Genomic DNA, 12,141 nt, shown 5'->3' with positions numbered 1-12,141 from the left:
TATGTGGTAGGTGCCTTTTTCATCCCATACCTCATCTTCCTCTTCACGTGCGGGATTCCAGTGTTCTTTCTCGAGATTGCCCTGGGACAGTACACGAGCCAAGGAGGCATAACCTGCTGGAGACGGCTCTGTCCAGTTTTTGAAGGTGAGTTATTTTTTAATGCAAAGGTCTTGAACACACTATGGCTGTTAAAAAAGAAAATAGGCAATGCAAAGGAAGCATACAATAGCACTTTATTTGGAGCAATTAAATATGAAAATATTAATATGTATGTATTACACACAGGTTTATTGATATCCAATCTGCTGGATTGATTTTACATTCTAATGCAAGGCATTCAACCTTTTATTGCATTATTGACTACTTTTGTGAATACCGAAAGGAGTATGAATATAACTTTATTACATGCTCCTCTTTATCAATTGACCTCTTTGAAGCACTATACCACAGCACAAACACCTCTTTATCTGTTTTCAAAGACTGTGTTTCTAAGGTAAGGTGAGTCCTAGAAAAATGCATCAAATAAAATTGAAGAATGTATAGATGCTAATAAAGGAATTGATATTCCAAGCATACTTTAAGATTCATTTAACCATATGTGAGAGGACATATCTCAAGTATTGCTCTCAGTAAATCTGAGAAACAAAATGTCCACAAGAGGATTAATATGAGATCCAATAAAGTAAACATAGAGAACCAATATTAAAAAACAGATCAAATTCACTCACAGAATAGATTCGAGCTTTTGAACTCTAGATACATATGAAAGCTAGAAAACACTCAAAAAGCAATACTATGTTACATTCAATGTTTTGATCTAGGAGAGAATTCAGGAAAGTGTGTAGCTCAATAGCTTAAAGAATCATCAAATAAAACGTACATTTCAACTGCAAGAAAAGAACAAGTGTTCACCATTGCCAATGCAGAGGAAATAAAAAGTGGAATTAAAACAGTAAAAATTATATACTAGTGATTTAACTGAACAGTTAGGAAATATAGAATAGTATATCTGGGATAACTGAAAATAACACGAAATAATCTGCAGATACATGCTGAAGTGTCACTTTCAGCACTAAATGATGCCCCTATAGTTAAATCCCTATTTACTTTCAAAGCTGCAGGTGATGACGGCCTCACTGAGAGACATACATTATTTTATCAAAAATGGAAGTACAGTCATACCATAGGTACACAATGCTATGGAGAGATGAATGATAGTGACTTCCATGAGTATATGTTATATCCTTATTTTTCTTAAAAAGAGGATAATATGGACAAGGGCTCATATGGACCAACATCACTATTGAAAATGCTATCAAATTGACTAGCTAAGGCCACGCATGCTCTTGCAGCTATCTCGCAGCACAGCTTTATACCTGGCGGTTCCACATCTGAACAAACCAATTATGTCATAGATACAGCATACAATAATATAAATCAATGTTGTACTCATGTCCTTGTACTTTTTCAGAACACTTTCCATATTTGTACCCACAAGCTCCTTAATCGAGGTGGCATCTTAACTAGATTCAGCAATTGGGCTCCTGGTTTGGAGCCTATTCTACCCAGGAGGGTTGCTTAGCAAACAAAAAATACACTTGAATAGGTCCAGAACAAATTTTGCTCAAATATACTCCTACTCCTTATCACCCTCTGCATATGTAAAGAAAGAGTCACTTTTTCATACTCTGTTTGTGGACGTATCTTAGTTTTTTTATATATCTGGAATTGTATGAATCAACATGAACTGAATATTTAAGAGATATGACATCAAATGGTTATTACCTGGAAGTACAGACAAAAAATATATTTACAACACACGGAACCAAACATTTTTTGGCAAAAAAGCCAATTTGTGTGTGTAAGACAAACTCAATCTCAATCGTTGTTCGTCAGAGAATTCACATATTACAATATACAAAAAAACAATTCGACATAGTAATAACATATAGAAATGTTAATGACAATAGTTCTCTTTGTGATAGACAGTGTCAGAGCACTGTAGGTGGGGGTAGTGCGTCTACACTGGGGTGTTTCAGCCGTTTAGGTGGTCCTGTTGTGCCTCATCTTGTACACGGTGTTCATCTGGTTGGGGAGCTGTACGGTATGGAGTCTGTGCTGCAGGGGAAGGGAGAATCTTATCAGGGGAGTACTTGAGCACATATTTTTGTGAGCTGATTAAATCATGTACTGTGTTGTCTATACCTTAGCCAAAAAACACAGCTTACCTATGGGTAAATTACTTCCACAGGCACTATTTTGGAGATCCACTAGCCCTGATGGGGGATCTCTGTATGGTCCTGTCATAAAAAACAGAGAATGAAGGGTCACTAATTAATTGTAGTGTTCTCCAAAAAGTGTCACAGTGAACCAATGGACACGCAATCAGTGTGTAATTACACCATCTTACCTCTCAGTGGAGGCTTGTGTATCTCTATAATGTCAGCCTGTTCAATTTCTTTCACATAGGGGCCCCGCAAGGAACATCCTAAAGAATCGGAGGGCATTTAATTAATGCTATGGCTGAAGAGATACGCATTCAAATAACATGTGGTATGCGAGTGGACTAAGCGAGCATACCTGTGCGGCTGCAGAGCTCACACGCCGTCAGCTGCTCGAGCGAGTGGATTCGTCTCGGAGTGCTGAGTCACTGAGGAGCTCAAGGGGGCCTGGCTGTAAAGCGTTGGTAACGCTGTTGCTAGGTCCCCGTGGTTATTTATATCGGCGGCCATATTGGGAGGGGATCCCGAGCTGTCAGGGGAAAAAACAGGTGATATCAGCTACCCCTTCATGCATTTTGGAAAAAGTTCAATTTAGGGTGTAGTCCTTCATTATATGGATCTAAAAATATAATTTAGGAACCATTGTATTTATTCAGTTGTCATGGCAACACTATGCGTTGGAAACATGTCCAGGACGCAATTGGGTAAAATGGTGTCGCTTATCAACAGGCTGCCTTAATTCTGGTGTAAAAAGCAGGGTGTATACTTTATGACTTGGTAAACATACTGGGAGACTAAAAAGATCTGCTGTGCATTCTGAGACAAAATCTTAGCGTGCATGATCAATGCTTATAGATCGGATGACAGGAGAAAACAGAAATGGGACATTGTTGCATTTCATTAAATGTCAAATCACAGTTGCATATCGTTATACAGACAAAGCAGTAGAGACTTGCATATATCAACATCAAACGACATTTTGCTGTGACAGTTGATTCACCCAGCAGGATACTGCTTTGGAGAGCATTAATGATCTTTGCATTGTAATCAATATTCAATTGTTTTGCAGTCCAGGACAAAAATCATTGTTTATAAATAACTGACATAGTAAAGCCCTATGCATACAAGGGAGCAATGGCTCTGGTTAGTTTCACAGGAAAGATTTCCACTCCACCGAAATGTTCAGCCCAGCGTGTACAGTGTTGAGTTTATGGACCCAGCGTTGTTCTAGTTGTGTTAGTCTTTTATTTATGTCACCTTCAGGCTTCGCAGGTTTCACCTTCTGAAGGACAAACCATCTTAGATCTGTGTCTCTATGGTTTTTGTTGGTGAAATGTTCTACTAAAGGCTTATCAGCTACCTTGTTTCTGATACAGGAGCGATGTTCTGATATACGCATTTTAATAGCACGTATTGTCTTTCCCACATAGATGAGGTCACATGGGCATTGTATCACATATATAACACCCTTTGTGTTACAGTTTGTAAAGTCTTTCATGGTCCATTTCACTTGTTGATATTCGAAAGATTTTTTCTGTAGGGTCAGAGGACAAGCAACACAATGGCCGCATTTGTAGTGTCCAACTATCGGAGGTAAATCCCATAGTGTGTTTGGTACTTGTGGTGGTGGTTCTATAAAGGTGTGTGCCAGTGCATCTTTTAGATTCCTGTTCTTTTTGGTAGGCGAAGCATGGCACACTATTTAATGTGCCAGGATTTTTTATAAGGTGCCAATTCTTCTTGATGGTTTTCTGGATCAATTGTCTAAGAGGGCCAAAGGTAGTGACACAAACTATTCTCCCCAGTTCCTTCTTGGGTTTGTTTTCCAGACAGATTTCTCTTGGTGTGTGTCTGGCCCTCTTTTTGGCCTGGTTGATAGATTTCCGAGGATAGCCTCTCTCCGTTAGTCGTCTTGTCAACCAGTCTGCATGTTGCTAAACCTTGTTCAAATCTGTGCAATTTCTGCGTATACGCAGAAATTGCCCATAGGGTAAATTGTATTTCAACCCCATGGGGTGATAACTTTGAAAATGCAGTAGACTGTTGCGATCAGTCGGTTTTAGAAATAGCTCAGTCTTCAGTCAGTCTCCTGTTTTGTAGATATGGAGATCTAAGAAATCTATTTGGTGATGGTCCCAATGTATTGTAAACTTGATGTGGGGGTTCCTTGAATTTATCCAGCTGTGAAAATTTTGCAGTTACAGAGGTGTGCCTTTCCATATAATGATGATGTCGTCGATGAACCGTTTCCACATGGAGATGTTACATAGGAAAGGGTTCTCATCAGTGAACACATTGTTTTTCTCGTAGTTGGACATATACAAGTTAGCAATGTCCGGAGCAAAAGTGGCCCCCATACTGACACCCTTAGTTTGCTTGTAGATCTGGTTCTGGAACAAGAAGACATTTTCAGACATAGACAGTCTTGTGCACTCCAGAATGAAATTGGTAGGGGTGGAGTCAATGTCTTCTCTGGTGTTCAAAATATCTCATATGGCTTCCAAACCCTCCCGCTGTGGGATCGATGTATATAGAGCCTCTACATCCATTGTGGCAAGGAGGCTGTCAGTGGTAAAGGTAATGTTGTCAAGCAAATTTATTGTACTGGTAGTGTCCTTTAGGTAAAATGGCATTTTGATTACAAATGGTTTTAAAAAATGATCCGCATAAAGGGATAGTGGTTCCAGAAGGGATTCACATGCCGATACTATCGGTCTGCCGGTGGTCTTTCTGAGTTTTTATGCATCTGCGGCAGAATGTAAAAAGCCGGGATGCGTGGGTTTGTTTTGTTTAAGAACATCTTCTCTTCATCGCATATCCACCCTTGTGTGAGGGCATGTTGCGTGAGGCTTGCAATTTCTTATTGGAGGTCTTTAGTGGGGTTGTGATCCAGGGGTAGATATGCTTCCCGATCATTCAATAGTCGTAGACACTCTGGGTTGTAATCGGAGGTGTCCCAGACGACTATCCCTTCTCTCTTGTCTGCAGGTTTTATTGTTATCGACCTGTCGGTTTCCAAGTTCCTCATAGCGGTCCTTTCTTCTTTATCTAGGTTATCTCTATAGAAGTTGTCCTTTTTGAAACCAGCCATTATGGTCTTGGTAACCACTTTCTGGAAAGTTATAACCTCGCCAGGGGTGGAGCACAGTGGCGGGTAAAAGTTAGATTTTTCTTTTAGTCCCTTGGTGTTATCCGATTTTTTGCGTGGTTCTTCTTGTTCGATCTCTCTACGTGAAGGTAAGTATACCTCGAAGAAATGTTTCAAACGTATGTTCCTGTAGAATTCTCGTAGCTCTAGCTCAATTCCAAAAGGTCATGCCCTTTGTGCAGGGACGAAGGACAGACCTTTGCCGAGGAGTCGTAGTTCTGCTGGGGTCATTATACGGTTGGATAGGATGAAGACTGGTATCCCATGTTCGGACCTTGATTATGATACCATTGGCGCGTTCGCATTCGCTGTCCCGATGGCGCGGATCGTCTCTTGGGTCTTCCTCTCTGGCCGCCCCTGGGATAAAAAGGTTGTGGTAATTGTTGCCCGGTGGCTCCCAGGCCCCCTCGAGCTCCTCAGTGACTCAGCACTCTGAGACGAATCCGCTCGCTCGAGCGGCTGACGACGTGTGAGCTCTGCAGCCGCACAGGTATGCTCACTCAGTCCGCTCGCATACCACATGTTATTTGAATACGTATCTCTTCAACCATAGCATTAATTAAATGCCCTCCGATTCTTTAGGATGTTCCTTGCGGGGCCCCTATGTGAAAGAAATTGAACAGGCTGACATTTTAGAGATACAAGCCTCCACTGAGAGGTAAAATGGTGTAATTACACACTGATTGCGTGTCCATTGGTTCACTGTGACACTTTTTGGAGGACACAACAATTAATTAGTGACCCTTCATTCTCTGTTTTTTATGACAGAACCATACAGAGATCCCCCATCACGGCTACTGGATCTCCAAAATAGTACCTGTGGAAGTAATTTACCCATAGGTAAGCTGCGATTTTTGGCTAAGGTGTAGACAGCACAGTACATGATTTAATCAGCTCACAAAAATATGTGCTCAAGTACTTCCCTGATAAGATTCTCCCTTCCCCTGCAGCACAGACTCCATACCGTACAGCTCCATGTCCTGATGAAGGCCGTGTACAAGATGAGGCACAACAGGCCCACCTAAACGGCTGAAACACCGCGGTGTAGACGCTCTACCCCCAACTACAGTGCACTGACACTGTCTATCACAAAGAGAACTATTGTCATTAACATTTCTATATGTTGTTACTATGTCGAATTGTTTTTTTGTATATTGTAATATGTGAATTCTCTGACAAACAACGATTGAGATTGAGTTTGTCTTACACACACAAATAGGCTGTTTTGCCAAAAAATGTTTGGTTCCGTGTGTTGTAAATATATTTTTGTCTGTACTTCCGGTTAATCACCATTTGATGTCATATCTCTTAAATTTCCAGTTTATATTGATTCATACAACTCCAGATATATATAAAAAAACTAAGATTCGTCCACAAACAGAGTATGAAAAAGTGACTCTTTCTTTACATATGCAGAGGGTGATAAGGAGTAGGAGTATATTTGAGCAAAATGTGTTCTTGACCTATTCAAAGGCATCTTATCTAGAGCTATATGGCCATCTGGAAAACCTAGGTGGGCATTTGCCAAGCTTCAGTTGCCCCTCCTACAGTGAGGTTAGCCATTGCCTAATGTTAGAAAGTACAACTGCACTGCATTTCTATATCGTGAATTAGTAATTGAGGGTAAACACAGCTAAATGTTCACTAAATTAACTGTTGGAGAGTCAGAGAGGGCTAAACATATTTGTTTACATTTAATAGCCCTAGGTTTCCTAAGAAGTGTTGTCTTAGAGGCATCTATTTAGATCTAGATTTTATGAAGGCATCATGAAGTAGATACAGACACCAGATTCACGTTTGGTTCACAAAAGTTTTATTAGCTTGAAAATCAGAATGGAGTAAGGCCTAACTTGCTCTGTGCTAAGGGGGAATGTCCCTACCTTATGAAAACTAAGGTTAGTCTGTGCCAGGAAGTCCAAATCAAATGTCTGTCTGTGTCCAAAACCTATACCATTTTTTCTTTTTATTGATTCAGCTGATTTTTATCAACTTAACAATATTTTTCACAGTATTACAATGATCGATCGTTTAAAAAAAGAAAAGGTGTAAACAATAATACACTATATATCATATTCATAAAATGTTTCTGTACATTTGACATTAATCAATAAAATAATTAAAATGGGATTAACGAATTAAATCAAATTAATGATCTAGTATTGCGAGATAAATAATTTGGCAATAAAAATGAAGACCTAATAATAATTGGCATAGTTGGTAATCATAGTTATGGACTTGTTGAGGAAGACATAACAAAAGTTCTGATATAGAGTCATCACAATATTATCAGTAAACTAGTGTTCAAGGTGAAGAAGTAAGAACTTTGAACAAATTATAGTATGCCAATCATCTCGATACAGGTTTACATACATATGTGAGATGTTGTTGGTTGTATTACAGGGAAAGAAATGACATTAAAGTCAAACTATTTGAGTACATGTATTTTTGTACATTAATGGAATTCTTGCAAAATCAACAAATGTTCTCTTGCTTGTCAACTAGCCCATGTCTTGTTTGTACATCTTTTGTAAGCCATAGGTTAAATCTCATGCGCAGAAAAGCTAATCTATGCACTGGAGATGGACATTTATTCATATAAGATTCCACTGTGTGGTATATTTTGTCTTGAAAAGGGTTATTTCTGAAGTTTTGATAGAAATGACATTTGGCCCGTGTTTTAGTCTAATCATGTTGGAAAAGTTTTATCTTAGCCCGGTTGGAGTTTTCCAACAAAAGTTGTAAAGAAACGTGAGCTTCTCCTAAGGTATGGATGACTGTGTTTCTCCATTTATTTATGAATGCATGTTTTGTGGAAAACATATATCTCAATAAAATGCTGAGGAGCCAGAAGACATTTACCGAATAAAGCGCTCAGCTGCCATAGATATCTTCCATGCAAGGATATAAGTCCAAATTCATGTCCGACTTTCACATTGGCTGAGCAGGTGAGCTGAAGCCAGCTAGCGCGACCCCTCTGGGCCTTGTTCAGTTATTTTTTGGCCTTTCCTGAGCCCCTGTTTGCCCCGTTGCTCCCCTTCTCCCATCCCCGTTTCCCTCGCTCTCCTTCCTCCTTTTTCCCCTCCCTCCCACCTCCCAGCTCGCCCACCACCCCTGATTGGCTTCCTGTTCATTACTGACCATCCCAGGGCAGCCCTCTGCCTGGCAGCCCCTGTGGTTAAGGGCCCCAAGGCAAAGGGCGGCTCCTACTGTGGCGGCTCTAGGTAGTGTCTGCAGATGTCAGCATGGGAAGCCAGTGGCCAGCCGTCAACCAGCATCGACTGAGGAAGTTAGGCGTGGCCCGGGTTAGGTTTAGAGCTTCACTCTACCCTGCAAACCTGTACATACAGCAGAATCTCAAACCATGGTGTGTTTTCTCCTGTTTTAAAATTGCATTGAGTAAGTATTTATAATTGCACTGTGAAAGTATTGAAAATTGCATTGTGAAACCTAGGCCTTTTCCCCACTATTCAGGACTCTCAAACGTAGGTGTGTTTTCTCCTGTTTTAAAATTGCATTGTGAAAGTATTTATAATTGCACTGTGAAAGTATTGAAATTGCATTGTGAAACCTAGGCCTTTTCCCCACTATCCAGGACTCTCAAACCTAGGTGTGTTTTTCTCCTGTTTTAAAATTGCACTGTGAAAGTTGTGCCATCTGTGGCTTTGCCTCCTAGCAAAGCACTCATCTCGTGAATATTTCTACCACTATCTAAGTGCCTGTCGTCTTGTCCAATTGTCGGCTTGTCTCGTCTCTCTGTGTCTCATCTGCTTACTCCCTGCCATGTCTCCGCCCCTAGTGTTCGCCACTACCCCTTCCCACTCCCCTCCTCTCCTCTCCCCTCCTCTCCTCACCTACTCTATGGTGCTCTCTGTCTCTCCTATGTTTTGTAACTGCTTCTCTATCGACTATCCTGCTCTCCTCACAAGATCTGGTAGGACGAAGTTTAAAAAAGACATCCTGGGCTCCATCCCAGGCCTCCCTATCGCCGACACCTATACCAGTGCCTTCTCCAGGCAGACTTTCACCGACATCCTCTTTGTTGTTCCTTCGCCAGATCCATGGACTCTTCATATGGTCTCTGTGCTCTCTTCCTTCTCTTCCTCTCCCATTAATAGTGGCACCAAATGGGAGGCCCTTCTGGCCTCCTTCCACTCCTCTAAGGTCACCATTAATATTTACTTGAATGGTACCATCATGGTCCAAGGCCCTCAAGCCAACCTTCTCCTCTTTGATAGACGCTTATCACGCCTCATAAATTTCCTTTCTTCTCCTGCAATCCCCTCTCCTCTTTCCATGGCTTCCTTGCCTCCCCTTGCTATCTCCTCCTTGGCTACCTTGCCCTCGCCTCCTTCCTCTTCTGCCCTGCCTCGAGTTACTTCTACACCTCTGCAGGGAGTACCTCGGATTTGTACCCCTCCCCAGAAGTTTTTCAAGGAAGACAACCTTCTCCACATTGCCAATCTAAACTTTCACTCAGCTGTCAAACACCCCTCTGACATCTGCCGCCTCCTGTAGGAACTTGACCTTGATGTCCTCGGTCTCACAGAGACATGGTTCACGGCTAGCTCTGTCACAAGCTTTCACACTCTCCTCCCTGACGGCTTCAAGATCCTCTCTGCGCCCAGACCCAACCGTTCAGGAGGGGGTGTAGCCCTTATTTCCCCTGAGTGAATTCCTGCCTCTATCATTCCTACACAGGCCTACTCCTCTTTCGAATGCCTCATCTGCAGGCTCTCTCTCTCTCTCCTGGTCATTCCCTTACCGTGGCTACCATCTATCGGCCACCTGGTCAGATCTCCTCCTTCCTCTTTGAGTGGGCAGACCTCTCCTCTTCCCTCCTGGTCTCAACCACTCAACTCCTCCTTCTTGGAGACTTCAACATCCACCTGGATGCTTCCTGTCCTTCCACTGGACTCTTTTGTGGCCTCTGCAACTCTCTCTCTCTCTCTCTCTCTCTATTTTCCCCTCCGGCCCAACTCACACTGCAGGGTACACTCTGGATGTTCTGATCTCTTCAGACCTTCCCCTCTCTACCCTCTCACCACTCATCTCTCCTGGAGTGATCACTTTTTCCTTTCCTCCCATCTCACCCTCTCTACCCATCAGGCCCAGCCAACTCCAGCACTGCCACCTACCTTCTCGGTTATCCGACCCATGAAGCGTGTGTCAGTTGAGGATTTTGCCACTGCTTTCTTGCCCCCCCGCCCCTTTGGCTGACTCACACCCTGACTCAGCCCTTTTTTTGCTCCACTCTGCTATATCTGATACTCTCAATGTTCTTGCCCCTGTCATGAGGATCTGCTTAAAACCCAAAGCCAAGTCCAACTCTTGGTACGACTCAGACCTTGTCACCCTTAAATGCAAGTGCAGGGTGGCTGAGAGGGATGGCGTGTTTCTGGTACATCCTCTGACAATCTGGCCGCCACCTGCTCCAAAGGCAATACCGGCTCTCTGTCCGCACCAAGAAGAGAGCCCACATCCAAACCCGTGTCTCCGTAGTATCTAACAACTAGGCTGAACTCTTTAAAATCTGCAAGGAGCTGACCAATTCTGCTGCAGTCTCTACCTCTCCTGTCCCCTCTCAGGCCCTCTGCACAGCCCTGGCTTCTCATTTCATCTCTAAAACTCAGGACATCCTGTACTCTCTCTCTTCCTCTCCCCCTCCTCTCTTCACTCCCTGCTCTTCCTCTGGCCTACCATCAGCTACCTCTCCTCCCTCCTTCTCTGCATTTTGCTCCTTCTCTGCATTTTGCCTGTTCTTCCCAGGCGAGGTTTCTAGGCAAGTCTGATCTATGAAAGTCTCGTCAAAACAGGTTCACTCCTGTTCCTCCAAAACCATTAAGGACCACAGTGACACCCTGGCTCCTGCTCTGGCTGAATTCTGCAACCACTCCTTCGCCACTGGGGTCTTCCCTTCCCCACTGAAGCACTCTCTTGTGCACCCCCTCCTTAAGAAACCCTCTGCCGACCCCTCCTGCCCGGCTAACTATCATCCAATCTCCATCACTCCTTTCCTGAGCAAACTCCTGGAAAAGCAGACCATCTCCCAGCTGAACCTTCACACTTCTGTTGGTTGTCTCCATGACCATCGGTCTGGCTTTAGAGCTGCCATAAGCACTGAAACTGCTCTGCTGAACATCCATGAAGACCTGCTCTCCAACCTTGATTCCAACCCCCCCTGCGTCCTAATCTTACTTGATCTCTCTTCTGCCTTTGACACGGTCAACCATGCCATCCTGCTCAACCATCTGTGTGATAACCTGGGTATCACCGATCAGGCCCTAACTTGGCTGACCGCCTTCCTCTCTAATCGACCCTCCCAGGTCCAACTTGGGTCCTTCCTCTCCTCTATCTCTATCTCTACCTGTGGTGTTCCCCAGGGGTCTAACCTCTCTGGCTGGCTGTTCAACCAATACCTGTCTCTTCTTGCCTACCGCATTGCCGCTCTCTGCCCCAACTTTCAGTGCTATGCGGATGACACTCAGCTCATTTCAGGCTCCCTTCCACCACCTCTTCTCCTTCTCTCATCTCTGACTGTCTGTCCGCCATCCAGGAGTGGTGTGCCGCTAATAATCCCTGCCTTAATGCCAGTAAAACAGGGATTCTCCTCATCGGCACACCTGCTCCCTCCTTTTCTGTCACTCTCTGGCCGGCCTCTTTTGGCCCTCTTCCTGCTCCCACCTGTGCGGCTAAAAAACTTCGGGGTCATCTTCGACTCCACACTTTCCTTCTCTCCCCACATCTCTGACGTCTCTTAGAAGTCACTTTAC

At 43.3% G+C, this 12,141-nt stretch overlaps 1 protein-coding gene across 2 annotated transcripts in view; it reads left to right on the top strand.

Moving 5' to 3' along the window:
• The window catches only part of LOC138513606 (sodium- and chloride-dependent GABA transporter 2-like), a 771,005-nt gene that overhangs the window by 174,158 nt on the left and 584,706 nt on the right, over window positions 1-12,141 (top strand). For both annotated transcript variants that reach the window (XM_069628589.1, XM_069628590.1), the window contains exon 3: window positions 11-145. In XM_069628589.1, the coding sequence (XP_069484690.1) occupies window positions 11-145 (135 nt within the window). The remainder of the gene's footprint in view (window positions 1-10; window positions 146-12,141) is intronic.

Source organism: Ambystoma mexicanum, chromosome 12 (genome assembly GCF_040938575.1).
Source record: "Ambystoma mexicanum isolate Mex_15411 chromosome 12, UKY_AmexF1_1, whole genome shotgun sequence".
Taxonomy (NCBI): domain Eukaryota; kingdom Metazoa; phylum Chordata; class Amphibia; order Caudata; family Ambystomatidae; genus Ambystoma; species Ambystoma mexicanum.
Note: the sequence above shows the minus strand (reverse complement) of the source record. Positions and strands in the feature narration are given on the sequence as shown.